The sequence below is a fragment of the Brienomyrus brachyistius genome, chromosome 4 (genome assembly GCF_023856365.1).
Source record: "Brienomyrus brachyistius isolate T26 chromosome 4, BBRACH_0.4, whole genome shotgun sequence".
NCBI classification, from domain to species: Eukaryota; Metazoa; Chordata; class Actinopteri; order Osteoglossiformes; family Mormyridae; genus Brienomyrus; species Brienomyrus brachyistius.
In genome coordinates, this window is record NC_064536.1 from 10,247,946 (window position 1) to 10,272,169 (window position 24,224).

Consider the following 24,224-nt stretch of genomic DNA (forward strand, 5'->3'; position numbering starts at 1 on the left):
GTCTCGAAAGAACCACCAGGGTTGGACACACATCTGCAGTGGACATTATGAACCCAGGTGTCGATTCCCTCCATTTTCACTGCGTGAGGGGTCACCATCAAGATTTGGTGTGGTCCCCTCCATCTCAGTGTGTTCCATCCCTTCCTCCTCAGGTCACGAACCAACATCCAGCTCCCTGGTTCGAGCGGTTTCACAGCTCGTGGCGGCTCTCCCTCTGGATTCCTCCAATTGGCACAGACCTGGGACCCAGGCTGCACCAGTCGGTGCATCGGCTTTTCTCTCAACACTTCAAAAGGAGCTAACCCTGTTTGGCGGTGTGTCCTGGCTCGCATGAATAACAAAGCCTGTGTTCCTGTGGATTTCCTCAGGTTTCCTTCTGCTGTCCAAGATCATGCAGTTTGGTGAATTAGTGTCTCTTGATTGTCCTCAGCATGTGAGTGAGTGTTTGCCCTGTGATGGACTGGCATCCCATCCAGGGCGTCTCTGCCTTGTGCCCTGTGCTTCCTGTGATGTGTGTGTCCCATAACCCTGTACTGCGGTTATTGGAATTAGTTAGATACTTTTTCTATATATGATCTTTCTCTTCCTGGGGATGGCTGAAGCTGGTCCATTAACTTTTGGCTTAAATGTAAGACTGTAACTTAATAGTGTTCAATGAATATCTAGAATAAATTTTTATTATTAGAGTATGGAATTATTTTGGATGATTAAAATTATCACTCTGAACCTGGTCACCTGACTCTCCTTCCTGACACAAATACACTCCCAGCACAAACACACAGAAAGAAAAGGAAGAAATGACATATATGTGCTACACACTTTATTTTCATGAATATTATATATAGAATAATGTAAAAAAACAAATCTGTGGATTGACAGCACTTGTCAAAGCTTGTTCTGTCTAATCCTGACACAGTCTGTCTATAATTGCACATCCCTGCATGTTTCACCTGAAACCACATGATCCCAAACATGTTTCTAGACAGACACAGAAATTTATTCTCAGTAGATCTGCTCTCTTATACCTTCATATCTAATTTCTATCTACTGTACAAAATCAAAGAGTAGGATTATAGTTTGTTTACAGAAAAACAATGTCAGTAACTATTATTCTCATAAAAGATAAATAAATGTTCGCTTTGGGTACAGTTTGTATAATGTACTATTTTGTTCATAAACTGCAGATCCAGTATTTGCCCAGTCTGCTCTTCTCAGTCTGGCCTCAGTCCAAAACCACACCTGCTGCAGCCTGAGAAGCAGGAAGTTCCTCCCACTGTCACACACAGACGACTGTGAGAGAAAACGAAACTGAATCCTATCAGTGTTCGTGGTAAAATGGCAGAAGCCAGAGTTGCAGTGGATGTAAACGAGTTCAGCTGCCCAATCTGTCTGGATCTACTGAAGGATCCAGTGGCTATCAACTGTGGACACAGTTACTGTATGAGCTGCATAAAGAGCTGCTGGGATCAGGAGGATCATGCTGGAGTTTACAGCTGCCCCCAGTGCAGACAGACCTTCACACCCAGACCTGCTCTGAAAAGAAACACGATACTGGCTGAAATGGTGGAGAAACTGAAGAAGACTGGACTACAAGCAGCTACTCCCACTGACCAGTATGCTGGACCTGGAGATGTGGAGTGTGACGTCTGTACTGGGAGAAAACACAAAGCTGTCAAGTCCTGCCTTGTGTGTCTGGCCTCCTACTGTGAAACTGACCTGCAGCTTCACAATAAACTCCACCAAGCAAAACAGCACAAGCTCATTGATGCCATCGGCCATCTAAAGGACAAGGTCTGTTCCCACCATGACAAACCCCTGGAGGTCTACTGCCGTACCGACCAGCAGTGTGTCTGTTATCTCTGTACGATGGATGAACACAGAGGCCATGATACAGTCTCAGCTGCTACAGGAAGGGCGGAGATACAGGTCAGGCTAATTTAAAAGAATTTCCCCAAAGGGATCAGTGAAAGTATCAATTATTGTTATTATCTAAAAGTTTTTTTTAAATAAATGAATTTTGTCTTAACACATGTTAGTGTAATTGCTATGAAACACTCAGAACAAGTCTGGTTCGGTAAAGTTGCCATGACCTGCTTGTCCGGTCTTACTAGTGGGGTTACTAGCTTGTCGGATTTAAGGTAATCTGGGAAAAATGTAAGTGAACGAATATGAAGTACATTTAAACTGTGGTAGAACTCACTAGGGCCACAGTAGTACAGGCCACTGAAGTCAGAGGAATCTACACAACCCTGACCTCACAATTCAAGATGGCCGTGCCCTTTAAGGCCTTTAAGATGTTTGTATGGAACACCATGATACTCAAAATAAAATAAATAGGTATACCAAAAATTAAATAAAATATTTCAATAATGTATCATTTTATTTTAAAATAATTTCAGAAAAGGTATTTTTCATAATAACACTTGTCTTCTATGTATCATTTTGTAATTGTACAATTTACGTATTGATTTAAATTTTGTAATAATGTTGCGATTTTCATTAGACAATCTTAATTATAAAATAATATTTTCACACTATCCACATGCATTTTTATACTGCATCAAGAAGTGTTTTGCAGGATTTGCACTGCAGCCACCGGATAAAACTCACACTGTTCCATTGGGACTGGTGTGGTGCTGAGGTGTCACCCACTGTACGGCTGCACTCAGGTTCTCATCCCTGAGGTGGTTCGTCATGTGGTGGGTGCAGTAAGGCACTGTACTCAGTGTGTGCTCCTTACCTCCGTACCTTACCTTACCTTACCTAACCTACATCAACACAGTACAAATGTACATGTTAAAAAAGGTCTTTCAGTACTAAGATATACGTTGATTAATACTTTTCTATTCAAGGGTAAAGGGTTCAGCCTTTAATGCATTGTGTTGGTTGCCATAGGATAATATTTTGGCTTTTAATGATAACCAGTGAAGCTCAAAATTTATGAGACTGTAGCAGGAGAAGGAAACGAGGTGTGTGCCTAATTAAGTTCTGGAGGGGAGTGGCCAATCAGAGAGGGCGCTCAGACTATAAGGGTTACCCTGGCACTAATGTTCTAGGCTCCTTGTTGGCGGTCACCTTAATTGCCGGATCTCCTGTTCGTCCGCGGACATCTTACCTTGGTGTGTTCAGCCCGGTACGGTGAATATTACAAGCTGCAGTAGAACGGTTGACGTTGGGGCTAATATGGCTGGGTTTTGAGTCCTTACCCTTTTATTACAGGGTCCCGTGTGTTGTGGCGTGGGGTTGACAGCTGCTTCATCTCGCGTGGAACTACTGCTGCTCTGCCTAGCGGCGACTGCGCCCTGCTCTGCCTAGCGGCGACTGCGCCCTGCTCTGCCTAGCGGCGACGGCGCCCTGCTCTGCCTAGCGGCGACGGCGCCCTGCTCTGCCTAGCGGCGACGGCGCCCTGCTCTGCCTAGCGGCGACTGCGCCCTGCTCTGCCTAGCGGCGACTCAGCTTTATTTTGCCTTATTGCTGCTGCCTAGTGACATTTGCACCGTTTCGCGCTTTGCGCTTCCGGTTTGTCCATACTCTGTCTAGCCTATAGCAGGGTGAGTCGCAAGCGGGTCCATAGCTGGGGGCAGGGGGGTGTGCGTGCCCATATGAGTGCGAGCGGGGGTTGGAGAGTCTGACTGGTCCCCCGCTTCCTAAGGGTTTGTGTTTTGTTTTGATTGTATTATGTTTGTTTTGTTGATACATTTGTTCTGTTTTAAATGGGATTTTTTATTGTGTATTAATGTAATGGTTTTGTATTTTATTTGTTTCTTTTAGACTGCAGTGTTTTCTTTGGGTTTTGCGTGATTTTGCTTGGTTTGTGGTTACATTTTGTTTTTCCCTCTTCGCGCGTGCCCGCCCGACTCTGGCTGTTCTAGGTCCCGGCGCCTAGCCTTAGATCGGCAGGAAGTGGCTGCTGGTACGCGGCGGTGCTCCAAGCTTACGGTGCTGGGATCGACTGATTACTCTTTTTATGGTTTTATTGTGTAATAAAAGTGTGTGTGTGTTTGGAACAACGTCTCTCCGCTGTTTCTGGTGAACGGACCAGTGTGCCTTTGCCCGGGGATAGGGCGATTTAACTTTCTCTGGGTGTAATACCTGGGGTGGCGTAGTCGGACTAACGTGTGGCTATTGGTACCATTGTTTGGTACTATTTGGCAGTATTTCTCTCACCACCACTCGCCACATCTTGGCGTAGTCGGCAGGATGACATCTTTCAGCGGAGACGTGTGTTCCTTTTAATTGAGTTTCTGTAATTTTTGGTTTTTTAGGGTATTGTCAGTTTGGAGAGGCAGAGCAGCAGTTTGTTCCTTGTGGATCCTTTTGGGTGGCTTGGTGAAGGTTTGCCCAAGATACGGGTTCGCGCAGCTGTAATAATTTGAGTGCTACCATCATACTGGATTAGCCCAGCCTTGGTTAAATTATAGGTATGGCGGAGGAGTTACAGGAATTGAGGGAGCTTGTTTTACAACTGCAAGCTGAGAATGATAGGCTGCGCCAGGAGCCGGTTTCTGTTGCCCCAGGGCCTAGTGCTAGTGTTAACCCCAGTCACTTTACTGTACCCAGTAGGGGTACCCCTGTAGTCGAACGTTTGGTTCTCGTCCCTAGGGATAGGAAATGCCCCATTTTTAGAGGGAGAACAGGAATAGGGTTAATGGAGTGGCTGGAGGAAGTGGAGGCCAGTATGAGGGCACGTCATTTGTCCAGGGCAGATCAGGCATTCTTCTTGTTTGACCATTTGGAGGGCGAGGCAAAGGAGGAGATAAAGTACCGTCCTCAGGACAGAACAGACCCAGTAAAGATAATAGCAGTTCTAAAGGAACTGTATGGGTGTACTGAATCCTATGTGTCTTTACAGCAAGCTTTCTTTGCTAGAAGGCAAGAGGACGGGGAGTCTCTTCAGGAGTTTTCCTTGGCTTTAATGGGCCTTATGGAGGCTGTAAAACAGCGTGCACCGGCCGATATGGAGAATGCAGATTTGTTGCTGCGGGATCAATTTATTGAACACGTACTAGATGGTGCTTTGCGCCGTGAATTGAAACAATTACTGCGCCGGCAGCCTATGGCTACATTGTTGGATGTCCGAGGGGAGGCTATCAGGTGGGAGCGTGAGGGTTTGCCCCGTGCTGCACGCGGACGGCGTAGTTCCGTGCCAGCAGTGCTTGGTGTTCAGTATGGGGTTCATGGTGGTCCCCGGGGTGCTGGTAATTCATCCCATTTGACTGCAATGGAGGAAGTGAGAGCGTTACTGATGTGTCAGCAGAAGCAGTTGTCTCACCTCACCCAGAGTGTGGCTCGGTTGCAGAATTCCAGTCAGCGTGATCGTGCACCCCAGAAGGATCCAGTAATATGTCGGCGTTGTCAGCAGCCCGGTCACTTCGCTAGGGAGTGTGATGGTTTGCGCATTCGCTCTGGTAACTTGCCCCGGCAGAGGATATTCTCACAGCCCAATAGTCAGCCCCATCCGGTGCAGCCGTCGGAAAACTAGTGCCCACTGAACTGGGGGGCCAAAGTTCTGTGGGGATTGTTTCTGGCTCAAGTAATTTGGGGAATGCCTCCCGGTTAATGTCATCCTGCCCCCACTTGGAAGTAGACATGGGTGGCGTAAGGGTGCCCTGTTTGGTTGACACTGGATCAATGGTGTCTACTATCACTCAGAGCTTCTTTCAGCAATATTTTGTGCCTTTGGGTCATGAGCGACTACAGGATTGCCGTTGGTTGGAGCTTCGAGCTGCCAATGGACTAGCTATTCCATATATTGGTTATCTGGAGCTAGATGTTAACCTGTGTGGAAAGTGGATGCTGGGCTGTGGGATACTTGTGGTCAGGGATCCCCCTGGTAGTTTACCATCTCAATTTCCAGGTATACTGGGTATGAATGTGATTAGGAGGTGTTATCGAGAGTTGTTTTCCCAGCATGGTGCGTCATTGTTTGAACAACCTGGCTCGTTTCAGGTCCCTGAACCAGTGGTGCAGGCGTTATGTTAGTGTCATGCTCAGGCGTTGGCTCCTCCGGTTTCTGGTAGGGCCAAGGTCCGGGGTGGGAGGGCCTGTCGCGTTCCAGGTGGGACCATGAAGTTGGTGGCCGCAACATGCTCGGAGCAGCTTTCTGGTAGCACTGTAATGTTTGAACCTCCAGAGGCTGGTTTGCCTGCTGGGCTTCTTGCTTCCCCGGCATTGGTTCAGGTGCTGCGGGGCACAGTGTACATTTCTGTCATCAATGTAGGGGCTACTGATGTGCTTCTCTACCCTCGTACCTTTTTAGGTACCTTAGGTGCAGTTAGCGTGGTGAGCCTCCCTGCTGGAGTCACGGAGGTGCCTCCGGGGGTACCCACTATGGCATTTCAGTCTGCGACCACAGCCACTATGGATCCAGTGGAGGCTCTGGACCTGTCCTCGCTCCCGGTTGAGACACAGATCCTAGTAAAAACCCTGCTAAGAAAATTCGCGTCAGTGTTTTCAGTTGACGAGGGGGATTTGGGTTGTACAGATCTGATTATGCATGAGATTCCACTACTGGATGAGGCCCCAGTTAGGCAGCGCTATAGGCGCATACCACCTTCAGAGTACGAGCTGGTGAAAGGGCATATTAATCAGCTTTTGGAAGCTCAGGTGATTACGGAAAGCAGTAGTCCCTATGCTTCCCCTATTGTTCTGGTCCGGAAAAAGGATGGCAGTTTGCGCTTGTGCGTAGACTATAGGCAGTTGAATAGTAAGACCAGAAAGGATGCTTTTCCCCTGCCTCGGATTGAGGAGTCTCTTGATGCCCTTACTGGGGCCCGCTGGTTTTCTACTCTAGATCTGGCTAGTGGCTATAATCAAGTAATGGTGGCAGAGCAGGATCGTCCAAAGACGGCATTCTGTACGCCCTTTGGGCTATTTGAATTCAATCGTATGCCGTTTGGTTTATGTAATGCTCCGAGCACGTTTCAGCGGTTGATGCAGAGGATGTTTGGTGACCAACAGGGCCAGTCTTTATTGCTATATCTGGACGATATCGTGGTGTTTTCCTCCACCGTAGAGCAGCATCTGGAGAGGTTGGAGGTAGTGTTGAACCGCCTCCAGCAGGAGGGTCTCAAGGTCAAACTGAGCAAATGTGCTTTCCTTCAGTCTGAGGTACGCTACCTTGGCCATGTGATCTCTAAGGAGGGGGTCTCTACGGATCCAGCCAAGGTAGAAGTAGTGGCTAGGTGGCCGCTTCCCAGTACTGTATCAGGGCTGCGCTCTTTCCTGGGTTTTGCTAGTTACTATAGGCGTTTTGTAGAGGGTTTTGCCAAGTTGGCTGCCCCCCTACATAGGCTGGTTGGAGAGCTTAGTGGCTCAAAGACCAAGGGGAAGGGAGGACAGGGTCTGATTGAGAGCTGGACTGCAGAATGTCGGGATAGCTTTGAAGCTCTTAAGACCAAGCTCACTACCGCGCCGGTGCTTGCTTATGCAGATTTTTCACAGCCATTTATTCTGGAGGTTGACGCCAGTTATGGCGGCCTGGGAGCAGTACTTTCACAGGAACAGGACAATAGGGTCAGACCTATAGCTTTTGCCAGTCGAGGGTTGAGGCCGACTGAGCGTAACATGCAAAACTACAGTTCTATGAAACTGGAGTTTTTGGCATTGAAATGGGCTATGACCGAAAAGTTTCGGGAGTACCTATTGGGGCAGAAGTGTGTTGTCTACACCGATAACAACCCATTGAGTCATTTGTCCACTGCAAAACTTGGAGCAACGGAGCAACGTTGGGCTGCTCAGCTTGCGGTTTTTGACTTCGAGATCAAGTATCGGTCAGGGAAGAGTAATAAAAATGCAGATGCTTTGTCACGTCAGCATCCATCCAGTGCCCAGGGAATGGAAGGTATGGTCCCTGGCACTTTACTCCCTGGGCCCTTACGGCACGCTTTGCAGTCCCATCAGGTTCCAGGGACTCAAGCGGCAATTACAGTCTTGCCAGGGCATTCTCTGGCTGACATCCGTGCTCTTCAGCAAGCTGACCCCATTTTGAAGGAGGTCTTGGTGTTTTGGAGGCGGAAGCAGCGCCCCAATTTTGAGGAGCGGAAACAGCTTTCCCAGCCTGTATTGGTGGTGTTGCGGCAATGGGGTCGGTTGGTGGAGAAGGACGGAATTTTGTATCGGCAGATCTTTCACCCTGACGGGGGAGAGGTTGAATTTCAGCTGCTGCTACCAGCTGCATTGAAGGAGGAGGTCTTGACACAGCTCCATCAGGAGCATGGCCACCAGGGGGTGGAGCGGACCTTGGGGCTTTTGCGTTCACGGTGTTACTGGCCCAGTATGTCTTCAGAGGTGGCTGGTTGGTGTCAGATGTGTGAGAGATGCCAAGTTGCGAAGGACAATCAGCCGGTGGCTCATAGCTACATGGGGCATCTTTTGGCATCAAAGCCTAACGAAATCTTGGCAATAGATTATACCGTATTGGAGCCTGCTTGTAATGGCCTAGAAAATGTTTTGGTGATGACAGACATCTTTAGTAAGTACACCCTGGCCATTCCCACTCGAGATCAACGTGCCTCGACCGTAGCGCAGGTTTTGGTTTCGGAATGGTTTTACAAGTTTGGGGTTCCAGCTCGGATTCATTCCGACCAAGGCCGAAATTTTGAGAGCTTGTTGATCCGCCAGCTTTGTGATCTTTATGGCATTGAACGTTCTCGCACTACCCCATACCACCCGGCGGGGAATGGACAGTGTGAAAGGTTCAATAGGACGCTTCATAATTTACTTCGGGCGCTGCCGGTGTCTCGCAAGCGGGACTGGCATTCCTGTTTGCCGCAGTTAGTGTACTGCTATAATACAACTCCCCATCAGGCCACCGGTGAGTCCCCCTTTTTCTTGATGTTTGGCCAGGAGCCTCGGCTCCCAGTGGATTTTCTGCTTGGTAGAGTTCAGGATCCCGGTAGGGGATGTGTTCATGAGTGGGTCAAGGAACATCAGGCACGATTACAGGTTGCGGTTGACGGTGCGAGAGAACGGTTAAGGGTGGCTGCAGCCCGTCGGAAAAGGAATTACGATCAGCATGTCCGGGATGTTCCTCTGGCTGAGGGTCAGTGCGTGCTGTTGCGGGAGACCAGTGCCAAGGGTCGGCATAAAATTCAGGATTTGTGGGGTTCGGTAATGTACAAAATCTTACAGGTACCTGATTCTGGCGGCTCCGTGTATACTGTGGCCCCCCTGCATGGTCAGTCTAAGGTAAGGCGAGTTCATCGCAATCTACTGAAGGCAGTGGTTGGAAGGGACCTTCCTACGGGTGTGGTGGTTGGTTTTCCACCACCAATGGACTCGCCACAGTCAGAGGAGGAGGATTCAGTGGCCGGTGATCTGTTGGGTTTAGGGCTGGAAGATCACAGTCCAACTGTGATCTCGTCAGTTCCAGCTTTGGGATCGGTAGCTACTCCACAGGTGACTCGGATACCGGGTGAGGTGGAGCCTGTTCACGCTTGTCCAGTGGACTCGACCCTAACCAGGCAACCATCCGCTTCCTCAGTGGACCCACTAGTTGGTAATGTAGATCTTGGTGGGGTGGCCCTTCGGCGGACAGTACGATCTACTGCTGGCCTTCATTCTAATCTCCATCACTTGCCTAGGTCTTTGGGGGAGGTACACGGGGCTGTGCGCTCTGCAGATACTGCATCTAATGCCATGATTGCTTTGTTTAGGCCCTGGATGTAGTGGGTTCTTTTGTTGGCTTGTGTTATCGTCGGGGCGACGATAAAGAGCTGGGGGGTAGACTGTAGCAGGAGAAGGAAACGAGGTGTGTGCCTAATTAAGTTCTGGAGGGGAGTGGCCAATCAGAGAGGGCGCTCAGACTATAAGGGTTACCCTGGCACTAATGTTCTAGGCTCCTTGTTGGCGGTCACCTTAATTGCCGGATCTCCTGTTCGTCCGTGGACATCTTACCTTGGTGTGTTCAGCCCGGTACGGTGAATATTACAAGCTGCAGTAGAACGGTTGACGTTGGGGCTAATATGGCTGGGTTTTGAGTCCTTACCCTTTTATTACAGGGTCCCGTGTGTTGTGGCGTGGGGTTGACAGCTGCTTCATCTCGCGTGGAACTACTGCTGCTCTGCCTAGCGGCGACGGCGCCCTGCTCTGCCTAGCGGCGACGGCGCCCTGCTCTGCCTAGCGGCGACTGCGCCCTGCTCTGCCTAGCGGCGACTCAGCTTTATTTTGCCTTATTGCTGCTGCCTAGTGACATTTGCACCGTTTCGCGCTTTGCGCTTCCGGTTTGTCCATACTCTGTCTAGCCTATAGCAGGGTGAGTCGCAAGCGGGTCCATAGCTGGGGGAAGGGGGGTGTGCGTGCCCATATGAGTGCGAGCGGGGGTTGGAGAGTCTGACTGGTCCCCCGCTTCCTAAGGGTTTGTGTTTTGTTTTGATTGTATTATGTTTGTTTTGTTGATACATTTGTTCTGTTTTAAATGGGATTTTTTATTGTGTATTAATGTAATGGTTTTGTATTTTATTTGTTTCTTTTAGACTGCAGTGTTTTCTTTGGGTTTTGCGTGATTTTGCTTGGTTTGTGGTTACATTTTGTTTTTCCCTCTTCGCGCGTGCCCGCCCGACTCTGGCTGTTCTAGGTCCCGGCGCCTAGCCTTAGATCGGCAGGAAGTGGCTGCTGGTACGCGGCGGTGCTCCAAGCTTACGGTGCTGGGATCGACTGATTACTCTTTTTATGGTTTTATTGTGTAATAAAAGTGTGTGTGTGTTTGGAACAACGTCTCTCCGCTGTTTCTGGTGAACGGACCAGTGTGCCTTTGCCCGGGGATAGGGCGATTTAACTTTCTCTGGGTGTAATACCTGGGGTGGCGTAGTCGGACTAACGTGTGGCTATTGGTACCATTGTTTGGTACTATTTGGCAGTATTTCTCTCACCACCACTCGCCACAAAAATATTAACAAAGAGGTTCATTGTTTTGTCTGATATGCTGAATTATATGTCTGACTTGGAACAAGAGAAGTAAAAGTAGTCATGGCTGGAGTGGGACTGAATTTTTAACCAGGAATTCAAGCCTCTGGACATCCCAATATAAGACTATATAAACAATGACACTGTTATTATATGTTTCTATTCACACATCCATTTTCTAGGCTACTGAACACACATTCTTACCTACATGCTTTAATTTTACATTATTGTAAATTTTTACCGGCACATTTCACTAATATTAATAACGCGTGGAGCAGCTTTGACATAAATAATGAAGCTTCGTCTCAGTGCATTAGATTGGCTACAGAAACCTGCAATGCAGGTTGTGTGTCTGACACAGACAATCACATTTTGTACAGTGTGAGCCATCGGACTTTATTTTGTATTCCCCACTCCTCCATCAGGCTGCCTCGACTGCAGCCATGTTTTCTGCAGAATGAGACTCTGGGAATTTTCCTGCTCCCAATAATACGATCGACAGCTCAGTCTTATCATTTATAAAATGGCATTTGACTGCTAAATAAGCTTCCATATGTATGAATGTCCACATGTCAGATGTTAGTCTTACTGCTTTGGCCTTTTTCACCTCTTCCTTTGCTTTCTCTTTTTCTATCTTAAATGTTTCTGTCACCAAACCCTTTCATGTTTGCCTGGATGGGAGAATGTAGGTTGGATCCAGGATCCCCACAACCTCCCTAAATCCAGCATCATCCACTATGGTGAAGGGTTGTGAATCCTTCACAGTCATATTGACCAAAGCCTCATCAATCATTTGTTTCTTGGTCTCTATATGGGATATATTATACAGATTACTGGGTCATACCCTCACCCAAATCTGATATTATGTATTCATACAAATAAACTTGACCTTGGACACAATAATGACAAATAATAACAATAATAATAATAATAATTATTATTATTATTATTATTGGGGCGGCATGGTGGTGCAGTGGTTAGCACTGTTGCCTCGCACCTCTGGGACCCGGGTTCGAGTCTCCACCTGGGTCACATGTGTGTGGAGTTTGCATGTTCTCCCCATGTCGTCGTGGGGTTTCCTCCGGGTACTCCGGTTTCCCCCCACAGTCCAAAAACATGCTGAGGCTAATTGGAGTTGCTAAATTGCCCGTAGGTGTGCGTGTGTGAGTGCCTGGTGTGTGAGTGTGCCCTGCGATGGGCTGGCCCCCCATCCAGGGTTGTTCCCTGCCTCGTGCCCATTGCTTCCGGGATAGGCTCCGGACCCCCCGCGACCCAGTAGGATAAGCGGTTTGGAAAATGGATGGATGGATGGATGGGATTATTATTATTATTATTATTATTAATAATAATAAATTATTCTAAATGAATTATTATTAAATTATTATGATGATTAAAACTTATGCTGCAGTGTGTGTGTACTGCGAAACATGTGCTGTACAACAGGTTTGAAACCGGTAATGAGGATTGTGCCACATTTTCAGTTTCCAAAGTCACATGGTTGAGTGCAGAAAGAAGCTTCAGATGACCATGGTCACGTGTTCAGGGTGGAATGGAGGAAACCTTCAAGCTGTGCTTCAGAATGTAGTGAATCGTTTTGTTTGTAGTCAAGCTGGGGTGGCATGGTGGTGCAGGGACCTGGGTTCGAGTCTCTGCCGGGGTCACATGTGTGCGGAGTTTGCATGTTCTCCCCACGTCGTCGTGGGGTTTCCTCCGGATACTCCTGATTCCCCCCACAGTCCAAAAACATGCTGAGGCTAATTGGACTTGCTAAATTGCCTGTAGGTGTGCATGTGAGAGTGAATGGTGTGTGAGTGTGCCCTGCGATGGGCTGGCCCCCCATCCAGGGTTGTTCCCTGCCTCGTGCCCATTGCTTCCAGGATAGGCTCCGGACCCCCTGCGACCCAGTAGGATAAGTGGTTTGGAAAATGGATAGATGGATGGTGTCAAGCTTAACATCACTAGCTGCCCCATTCCCTCTGTTAGTCTACGTGTCATTTTCTTAGCTACTTTTTCCCTGGTGAATTTTGACCCCTTATTGTTCCTTTATTGTGTGTCTTTCCAGTTTGGTTCAGTCTCCTTAATTCCCTTTGTCTTGGAACTTTTAAGTGCATCGTCACCTTGTTACCCTGCCTGCACCAGGCTGCGCCCCAACATGCACATTAAATATATGATCTGCACAAATTCTGAAGCATCTTTAATAAATCCAATTTTACACATTTTACACATTTTCCTTTCTGAATTTGTATGGAACATCAATGATGCACATCAATGACCACTTTGACACAGTTCCCATACGAATTAAACCAACTTCCCAGCAGATTCAGAGGTTTCAGTATCGCAGGAGAAAAGATGCATTCTTGTTGTTCACAGTGCAGTTTACTACACAGTGGCCCATTCTCAACTGACATGCGATCTGACATCAATCAAATAGGACGTCAGTTGAATAGCCGGTCCTGCAGTGCAGCCCAGGACACATTCGCCTTCACATTGCTATAAGAATGTGGCCATATGCGGCCCAGACCACCTCCCAATGTGGGCTGAGTGATCGGATCTCAATGCATCTTCAATGCGTCCTGGGTAATTAGCGCTGTCCACTTGTGATTGGATCACCCAGGACGCATGTTAATACCAGGTGGAAACAGGACTTAAAGGGTCTATGTCCATTGTATCCTACCTACAGTCAATAAATCATTTACGAATATCCATCCATCCATCCATCCATCCATCCATCCATCTATCATCCATGCATCCATCCATCCATCCGTCTCCTAACCGGTAATCCAGGTCAGGGTCAGGGGGAGTGCCTGGAGCCTTTCCCAGGCAGCATAGGGCCCAAGGCTGGGGTCCACCCTGGACAGGATGATTAATGAATGTGATCTCAGCTAATGAAACAAACTTGTTTTGTCGTCTTGTTTCCTATCTGTAGAAACAAATGGGTGAAACACAGAGGGAATTTCAGCAGAGAATTCAGATGAGAGAGAAGGAGCTGCAGGAGCTGAGAGAGGCTGTGGCCTCATTCACAGTGAGTATGAACCTGAGGAGAAGATAAGAGCTGGCTTGTGATCATATTGAATCTTCTTTCAGAGTCAACAGATTGCAGATTTACAGACTTGCACCGATTAATCAAATTAATGCTGCTGTGGGTTATTCTGGGTCAGTGGGATAAAGTTGCTAGATTACAGACTTTAACCAAGTGTTGCAGCAGTAGTAGCTTATTTATTTTAAAAAATACCATTAAAGGCCCATTTGAGAAAAATGCAACTTTTCACAAACCAGCGTAATGCAAATAAACACAGAAAAAGTCATCTATTAAACTGAGACCTAATAGTGACAACCAACCTGCCCCATACAGCCACCAGTCTCTGCCAAATCCCAGCAGCTGACAGTGTATGAGCGTAATGAGTGATCATTTCCAATCAGTGCTGGCTGGGTTTCAGTACCTGAGGCATCCAGCATGGTGATGCTCCAAACCCCAGCCCTGTGCTGTTTTTATACCTCGTGTCAGCTCACATCTCTATAGTACAATGGGGCTCTCTGGAGTCTCAAAAGGGGCCAATTTATTGTCCTCTGCTCCCTGTGTCACCAACAGAGCTCAGCACACTCAGCAGTGGAGGAGAGCGAGAGGATCTTCACTGAGATGATCCGCTCCATTGAGAGAAGACGTTCTGAGGTGACAAAGCTGATCAGAGATCAGGAGAAGGCTGCAGTGAGTAAGGCTGAAGGAGACATGGACAGACTGAAGCAGGAGATCGATGAACTGAAGAGGAGACACTCTGAGCTGGAGCAGCTTTCACACACAGAGGATCACATCCATTTCCTCCAGGTAACAGAACAGCTACTTTGGCAATAAGGAAACCAGAGTATTCAAATGGACGCATATTGTCATTTGTATTTCAACTAGTCTGTCATTTGTCAGGTGTTAAAGGTTCTGTTAATTAGATTGCAATACACATTTGTGTTGATGAAGCTGTTTAATCAGACTGTGTGTCTGTAGAGGCGCCAGGCTCTTCCTGTCACTCCTGAAGCTGGATTTGGACCCAGAATCTCTGTCAGTCCAAGATCTGATTTTGGGAATTTGAGGAAGGCGGTTTCTGAACTGAAAGATCAACTGGAGAATGTTTGCAGAATGAAAATGGCAGAGATCCATCACCCAGGTTAATACATTTTCTAGTCTGTTCATGTTAATATAGACCAGGGCTGGCCAATCTTACCCAGAAAGGGCTGCTTTTGCTGGCTACTAATTAGAGGACTGATTGGCTGAAGGGTCTCACACCTGGGGTTGAACAGATGACCTAAAGGTTACCCCAAAGACCTTTGCACACACTGGCACTTTGCGGGTAAGATTGGCCCCCCCTCTGATGTAGACCATGCAGAGAGAGTATGCAGTACAGTCAGTCTCACATTTGTGTGACCAAGTCAGTTTGTTTTCAATAAGTTTAAATCTTTGTGATAACTGGTGAAAGAGCTTCACATTCTACAGGCTGCAAAATCACATAAGACATGTTTCTTCTACATCATAGAAACCAAAAATCTGTATTATGTGTAACTTACCATGATTTGCAGTTTGTTAAAATGCCTGTTATTGTCCCTCATAATGATAATACCCTACTGCTGTTATCTCCACAGTGAGTGAAGTCCATCTCCCACAAGTAAATTCCTTTTACTCACATCCCTGTTTCTCTCTGTCTCCTTCTAGTTACCAAAGACACCGTCCTACCGGTATTAGTGCCCAGGACCAGAGCAGAATTCTTACACTGTGAGTCTGTTCACACACACGCTTCTCTCTCCCTGTATGAGGTGGAGTGTGTTTTATTGTGTTTTATTGTGTTTTATTGTGTTTTACTGTGTTTCATTTTCTTCTGCTAGTGGAGCTTCTCTTTCTCTCTCCTGCTGCCTCCTGGTCTTTCACATTTACATGAGCTTTTTATCTCAGTGGACTTTGAATCCAATTGCTAAGTAAGGCAAGTTTATTCAGGGTGCTTTTCCACTGCACCAGGTACGGTACTTTTGGTTCTTTTCCTATTCCATTGACTTCCAGTCGAGTACCAGTACCAGAAGTTCCAGTACCAAAAGCACCATTGCAGCTGGGGTACTTTCTCGGTACTTCGGAACTTTGGTGTGGGACTTACAAACACATTCATTGTCAATTTAAAAAACAATTTAAAAATAAAAAAGTCTAAAAGCCCAAAAAACAAATAAACAGTTAACTAAAAAGAAGTGACATTGTAGAGGCAGCGTATGACTAAACTCCTGCTGATTTAATTTATTGAAAAGCTGCAGAAAACAGTAACGTTTTAAGCCCTGATTATAATGAGCTGACAGTGTTAGCAGACCTCAGGTCTTCAGGAAGCTTGTTCCACAGACAGGGAGCATAGAGACTAAAAGCTGCTTCAGCCTGCTTGGTCTTCATTCTGGGACACTGAGTAAACTTTCAGGGGTCTGGATGCTTCACAAGGTTCAAGAAAATTTGTGCCATTTAGTGCCTTGTAGACAAGTAATAATATTTAAAAACCAATCCTGTGATGCCCTGGAAACCAGTGCAGTGACTAAGGACCTGTGTGATATGCTCCACTTCCTTGGTGTTAGTGAGGACTCTGGTGGCAGCATCCTGGATGAGCTGCAGCTGTCTGACTGATTTATTACCAAGATCTGCAAAGACACCATTTCAATAGTCTAGCCTGCTGGAAATAAGCACATGAACAAGCTTTTCCGTATCTGGTTTAGAGAGAAATCCTTCTCTCTCTCTCTTATTGGGCTGGTTTCAGCTTCTGTTGGGCGGATTTTAAGCAGAACTTGGGCAGGACCTGGGAACACTGTACTGATGCCTCATTTCCACCAACATGGAGCCGGTGCTGGGCTGGTTGTCACTTGATGCCTTTTCAGAACCTGCCTGCGTCTCCACCAGTTTAAAAAATGAACATAGGTGACAGTGAGAGTAAAGGTTCATATGTATTCCGTTTTGTGGGATTTGTTCTTTTCTGTTCCAGAATAAGTTTTTATAAGCTGCCAACTGTCCTTTTAATGATCGCACAATTGAAGATGCCAGTAACTGAACTTTGCAATCTGCCTCATGATCTCACACAATATTTTATATGTTAGACCTGGTTTTCATTTACAATGCAAAGTTACGATAATAAGCTGGATAGTTGTTTTACTGCTGGCACCAGAAATATTAGACAAAACTATATTGGTTATTGACTGAATTATCCAGCAATGCGGACGGTTTGGATGCGATGGCCCCTCCCACTTGCACTGACGTTATAAAATTTATTTATTTTTTTGTGGTGGCCTACAGCCTTGTGACTTTGACCGAATCACAGCCATGACATATCGGAGTATCTTCTCATATGTCATTGCTTAATTATACTGCACTCATTAGGCATTCTAAACACAGCTATAAATATTTATAAAAAGCATACTGTAACTGTCACGCCCGGCTCGTACGATCCTCGTGTGTGCCACGCCCCCCGATTATCAACGTGTGCTTCCCCAATTGTACCCAGCTGTGTCTTGTTGTTTTGATCAATCCTGTCTATTTGAGTCGATGTCTTGCCTGAGTCCTTCGTCTGTCATTGATGTTAGTTGGTGTCTGATGTTTCCCGTCCGAAGTCCTTTGACTAAACCCCGTTTACCCCTTATTCTGCCTGCCTGCTTCCTGCTCGCTCGCCTGTCCGTGCGCATTACCCGCGTACCCACCGCCCGTGACAATAACACATTATATCCATGATTATAACGCTTTATGAATGCTTTATGACACACTCATCTATAAGGCACTATAGATACCTTTATAATGCAATACAAAGCATCCTTAATGCTTATACCGGTCATTATAATGCATTATGAAGGTATTTATAGTGCATTAAAGATGAGAGCTTCAGAAATCATTCATTATGCATAATAAGCATGCTTATAATGTGTTATGCCTTTTGATAAATATTTAAAGCCATGATTATAACGCATTACAATGGATTATTATTTGTTGTGAGTTTTTTTTAATTACTAACAACATGGCCTTAAGTGTTCCAGAGATTTTATAGTGTTCCGTAATCTGAGCAAATGGAAGCATGTAGATGTTGAACAAAGAGGCTCAGTGAGGATTATAATTCTAATTGGTGATCAGTGTTGACACACCACAGCACACAGTGCACAACACCGAAATGTGTCCTCTGCATTTAACCCATATGTGACATCGTGACATAACAAGGGGCAGCTAATTCAGCGCCCAGAGAGCAGTGCTTTGCTTAGGGTCCCTCAGCGGTGCCTTGCTGGTCGGGGATTCAAGCCAACAACCATTAAGCCATCACTGCCCACTGCCAATAACAGACCCCTGAGGAACTCCACATGTAATTTCTGTTCATTCAGATTCACAATTACCCTTCTGACAGAAAGTAGTGCCTGACTTGTAAAAATAATTCAAACCAATTAAATAAGGCAGCTGCTCCACCTCCTTTCCTAGTCTCTTGATCAGTGATCTAGTTTCACTGATAAAGGGCAAGTAGGAGTAGCTGGTTTGATCAGGGCTGCTGCATAGTTTTCATTTGACCCCATTTCAGTTTAACGCATAAAAATCAAGGTTTATCTTGATATTAAAATCAGTCATTAATAATGAGTTTCCAGCCACAGACCTGATATTCAGTAAAGATCAGTTTAATGTATTAAACACATTGTCTGACCCAGTGTGTAGGTGACACACAACTGGAGTCAGATGAGAGAGAGTAGCTGTGGGCTTTGATGCACTTTGTTCCCCCTGAAGTCAGTCAGAGCAGGAATGGCTGACACTGGGGCTACTCCTCACTGCCTAGTGTGGGCTGTAGCTACAGCAGGGGATCCAAACCAAGTAAGCGGGGGGGGGGGTGTAAGGGCCCAGTCTGTCCTAGATGTCATCATGCACTGTAATGCTGAAAGCTGGGAAACTGCCCTCGCTTTGTTTGGGTAGCAGGAACTTTTGGTATCACACAGTAAGAGCTCGTCAAGACCTGTTATCTGCATCCTTATCCTGTGTGAGCTACGGTATCTATGGGCAGTGAGGTCCGGGGGGGGGGGGGGGGGGGGCTTCCTTCACGTTTGCTTCATTAATATTGTCCTAAGACGGCACCTGCAGTCTTCCCCAAACTGGTTGTGACACTGAACATCTCCTAAGTCTGTGCTTTAGGGCCATGACTTCACATGACACGACTACACCTGCGTGCGTAGTTTACATCTATCTGGAGGATTGAAGGTCATGTCCACCAGGGGGCAGTGCGAGAAAACCATCTTGGTCGGTTCCTTCGTTTCCAGTCTCACTTGTTAGTATGAGGTTGTGGCATTAAATGTAGAAGGAGGAGGGAGTCAAGATGGTGCTCTGAAGAACACGCTTTGGTTAGAGCTGCAAACCGACTTGTTTTGTTTACCATGTAGTGTGAACTACATGCAGTTTTACTACTGTCTGGTTTTATTTAATCATCCAGTGACAGCAATAACTATACATAGTCATGATGACAGGTTCTGAAAAAAGAAAAAAATGATGGAAGAGATTAAACAAGAGATAAAACAATAGGACCTTTTCAAATCAGTCACAAACTGATTTTTGGCTTCTTTCTAATGAATTAGGAAATATTTAAACAAACATTATACCTTCACCATTTTCTGACCACCGAGCCATTGACATCCATATATCCATATTGTCATCGTCTATCCATCCATCCATCCATCCATCCATCCATCCATCCATTTTCCAAACCGCTTATCCTACTGGGTTGCGGGGGGTCCGGAGCCTATCCCGGAAGCAATGGGCACGAGGCTGGTAACAACCCAGGATGGGGGGCCAGCCCACCGCAGGGCACACTCACACACCATGCACTCTCACATGCATTCCTACGGGCAATTTAGCAAGTCCAATTAGCCTCAACATGTTTTTGGACTGTGGGGGGAAACCGGAGTACCCAGAGGAAACCCCACAACGACATGGGGAGAACATGCAATCTTTGTCATCGTCTACTGGATATAAAATATCTTCAAACGGGATATTAAACAGTTCAATCTTGAGAAATAAATTAGCTATTTTAAATATAGAATAATTAACTGACTTACACTGGAACAGACCCAATACAGAAAAAAGTATTGTAATAGTAACATGATGTAGCAAAATTTGTCAGAAGGTTTAGTAGTGACTTGGTGCGAATCGGAAGAGATGAAGAAAAGAAAATTATAAATGAGATTAACTGCTTTAACCTGCAAACCAGTCAGTCGCCTGACTGATACAGAAAATAATGTAGGACGTGACTTACAGAATAAATTGGTTGATTATATATAGACATAAGGCAGAAGGAGCCTTTGTTAGATTGTGGAAAAAATGGCTTGAACAAGGTGAGCAGAACTCTTACAAGTTCTTACATGGCTTGAACAAGGTGAGCCTATTTCTTTAGGCTAGAAAGACAGCAAGCCAGGAACAACAGCATTATGCGGGCGAGGATTTATGGAAATGTCGCAGATGACATCAAGATAGCCAACTTCTCAACTGAGTTCTTCAATAATTTGTATGTCAGGAGTCTTGATCGAAGATTTTCGATTTCTTCTCAAACATCACAGGAATAACTGATGTGGATCGTGAACTTTGTGACGTCCCAGTTGGTTTAACTGAGATGTCTGCAGCAATAAATTGCTTAAAAAATAATAAATCGCTGGGAACAGACAGTCTAATCCAGTGTCTTTTTTCATCATTGCTGGAGATTTCAATCAGGCAAATATGAAGCCAATTTTCCCCAAATTCTTCCAATATATGAACATCCCAGCTAGAGGGAGAATCTGTCTGGACAATGTTTACACAAACGTTTGTGAGGCCTACAAGGCCCTTCCACCCCCACCTCGGCTACTCAGACCATGTCACTGTGTTCATGGTTCCTGTGTATAAATCCCTGCTGAAGCACAACAAACCAGTCAGTAAGAGTGTGGCCAGCTGGTGCCGTCTCAGCTCTCCAAGGCTGCTTTGGATCTACTGACTGGGACATTTTTAAGGAGGCTGCTATAAATGGTGATGCCAATCAACCTGGAGGAGTATATAAACTCTGTGATCGATGACAACGACAGCCAACCAAAGGCCCTGGATGACGAGGGAAGTGCTCACACAGCTAAGAATCAGAAATGCAGCTTTCAGATCTAAAGACAAGGCTGCCCTCAAGACGCCCAGAGACAACCTGTCCCGAGCTATGAGGATAGCCAATCAGGCACATGGACAGAGGATCAGTGAACACTTTAAATGTACCAAAGACATACGCCGTATATGGCACGGCATTCAGCCAATCACGATCTACGAGCCAAACTCACACATCAGTGGCGGTGATGTCTCCCATCCAGATGAGCTACAAAACTTTTTTGTACAGAATAAGGAGCCAACACCACCCCCCCCCCCCCCCGCCCCCCCAGTGAGGAGCTACTCTGTCTGTCCACAGCTGATCTGAGAAGTCTTCTATCCAGAGTCAATCTACGCAAAGCTGCAGGACCTGACAACATACTTGGCTGAGTGCTGAGAGAATGCTGACCACTGACCACCTGGCTGGTGTCCTCACAGAATGCACCTCTTTAAGCCAGTGGTCTGTCCCAGCATGCTTCAAATTAACCACCATCATCCCAGTGCTGTAGAAGCCATCAGTGACTAGCCTGAATGACTACTGCCCTGTAGCACTCATGTCAATCATCATGAAGTGCTTGGAAAAGCTGGTCATGGCAGTAATATATAAAGACCAATCTTCCCACCTCTCTAGACCCTCTCCGATCTGCATACTGGTCCAACAGGTCTACTGAGGACACCGTAGCCTCTGCCCGTCACCTTTCCTTGATACATCTGGGTAAGAGAGTCACATATGTCAGGATGTTATTCATAGACTTCAGCTCTACTTTCAATACGTCCCTCAAAAACTGAGGGGGTTAAGCTTGAACACCACTCTCTGCGGCTGGATCTTGGATTTCCTGACAGAGACGCCCCAGTCAGTATGTATGGGCTGCAACACGTCCAACACTGTCATCATCAAGTTTGTGGATGATACAACTGTGGTGGGACTGATAAACAGAGAAGATGAATCAGCATACAGAGAAGAGGTGGAAAGTCTGTCCACAAGGTGCAGAGACAACAATCTATCTGTCAACGTTGACAAGGCAAAGGAGATGATTGTGGACTTCAGAAGGACATGACCTGCCCACACCCCACTCAGCATCAACGGTACTGCTGTGGAGATTGTAAGGAGAACCAAGTTCCTCGGTGTGGACATAACTTAGGAACTTACATGGACAAAAAAACACCGCATCCTTATTCAAGAAAACCCAGCAAAGACTAAACGTCCTGAGGCGCTGAAATAAGCAAACCTTCCCCTCCCATCCTCACCATGTTCTATAGAGGCAGCATCGGCAGTGTTCTGACTAACTGCATCACCATCTGGTATGGCAGCTGCAACAAATCTGACCACAAGTGCCTGCAGAGAGTAGTGAAGACAGCAGAGAACATTATGGGATGCCTCTCCCTTCCCTACAAGCGGCATTTTGCAAACGCAGTGTCCGCAAGGCCTGCAGCATTGTGCAGAACCCATCACATCCCTCACATGGTCATTCCACACTCCAGCCACCTGAGAGAAGATACTGCAGCATCAGAGCCGGGTCTGCCAGGCTGCGTGGCAGTTTTTACCCCCAGGCTGTGAGGCTCCTCAACACCAGGCTGACCCCCAGGATCCCTCACTCTGCCTCATCACTGTCTGAACCCCCCCTTACCCCACAACTAAAGGCCACAGACCGACCCATAAGCGCTGCACTGCACTTAACACTTTGTCACTCTGACATGGGGGCAATAATAAGAATCCCCATTATTCTCTGTCTGCTCCATCATTCTGCTTCTATTCCTATTTTCGGTAGTTAGAAATATTAGACGTTTTACTGCTGTTACTACTATGATCATACACTGTTTTGCACTGTGAACTCAGGCTGTTACAGTGTACATGATGGTGAATTCAGGTCTAACTGACTACAGAAAAAACATCATATATTTAATATAGTTCTAACAATATTGCGCATTACCCAATAGTGCACATTACCCAATATTGCACATCTACTCCTCTTCCTCAGTTGCACTGTCCTGTAAGTCCTTTGCACATTGTCTTGTCTTGTTTTCTGTATTGGACTAAGTTTATGTTTACACTGTGGGCCCTGAGCTTCGCCATTTCATCTCTCTCTATACTTATATATGGTGCAGATGATAATAAAGTTCAATTTGACTTTGATCTCGGAGTCTTGATCACAGTGCAGCAATTTGGAAAAAGAGGGAACTGAGCTGGAAAGTGAAGCTTTTAATTTACCGGTTGATCTACGTTCCTACCCTCACCTATGGTCATGAGCTCTGGGTGATGACCGAATAAATGAGATTGCGAATACAAGCAGCAGAAATGAGTTTCCTCAGCAGGGTGTTTGGGCTCAGCCTTAGAGAGGGTGAGGAGCTCAGACATCCGGGCTCAGAGTAGAACCTCTGCTTCTCCGAATTGAAAGGAGTCAGTTGATGGTTCTAGGATACCTCTTGGACGGCGCCCTGGGGAGGTTTTCAGGGCATGTCCAACCTGGAGGAGGCCAGGGGGGAAAGCCAGAGATTATATATTAAATATACCCTGAGATATTATATATAATATATACAACATTATTGTCATTATTGTCATTATTGTCCTCGTGTGTGCCACGCCCCCTGATTACCCATGTGTGCTTCCCTGATCGTCTCCAGCTTTGTCCATTTACTTTGCTTGGTCTTGTCTCATTTAAGTCCTGGTCTTACCTGTTTGCCTTGTCTGTCATTGATGTCAGTCGATGTTCGTCAATCAGATGCTACTTTAATACTATCTGTACCGCATGTAAAGACAATGTTCCGTGACAAAACGTGACCTTACTGCCACCCCAATTTCTGGTGGTACTGCACATCGCGCATGCGTCTTGTAATCTTCATGTAGGCGCGCAGACTCAGCCGGAATCTACACAGAAAACACGTGGCGGCCAGACTGGTACCTCTCCGCGCGCGTACAGGCGGACGTGTGTGTCTGAACTTTTATGATGCATTTTACTCCTCCGCGGGCGACCGCCTGCCGCACTCCAGATCTGTCTTCAAACGCCAACATAGATGATTTTGATGAGGATTGAGGTAGTTTGCAAACCCTACAGCCAATTTTCAAGTTAACAAAACTGTTACATTCATATAAATGCGTATGCATATGTGTGCAGACTTGCCCCGAAATGACAATCTCACGCCAGCCAGTTGATCAAAGTTGGCAGCCCCGTGAACTGCCGCTCTGAATTTGTAAAACGTAGGGAAACATACA

The 24,224-nt window shown here is 46.4% G+C and overlaps 1 protein-coding gene and 1 long non-coding RNA gene across 2 annotated transcripts in view; both read left to right on the forward strand.

The window, feature by feature from the left end:
• The first annotated feature begins 1,220 nt into the window (after positions 1-1,220).
• The window catches only part of LOC125740252 (tripartite motif-containing protein 16-like), a 129,803-nt gene continuing 106,799 nt past the window's right edge, over positions 1,221-24,224 (forward strand). Inside the window, exons 1-5 of the mRNA XM_049011165.1 lie at positions 1,221-1,926; positions 13,832-13,927; positions 14,495-14,728; positions 14,900-15,059; positions 15,602-15,661. Of these exons, the coding sequence (XP_048867122.1) occupies positions 1,336-1,926; positions 13,832-13,927; positions 14,495-14,728; positions 14,900-15,059; positions 15,602-15,661 (1,141 nt within the window). The 5' untranslated portion in view covers positions 1,221-1,335. The remainder of the gene's footprint in view (positions 1,927-13,831; positions 13,928-14,494; positions 14,729-14,899; positions 15,060-15,601; positions 15,662-24,224) is intronic.
• On the forward strand, positions 18,964-22,180 carry LOC125740253 (uncharacterized). Its single transcript, XR_007397483.1, has 2 exons — positions 18,964-19,190; positions 19,227-22,180. It is a non-coding gene; the product is annotated as an uncharacterized LOC125740253 (long non-coding RNA).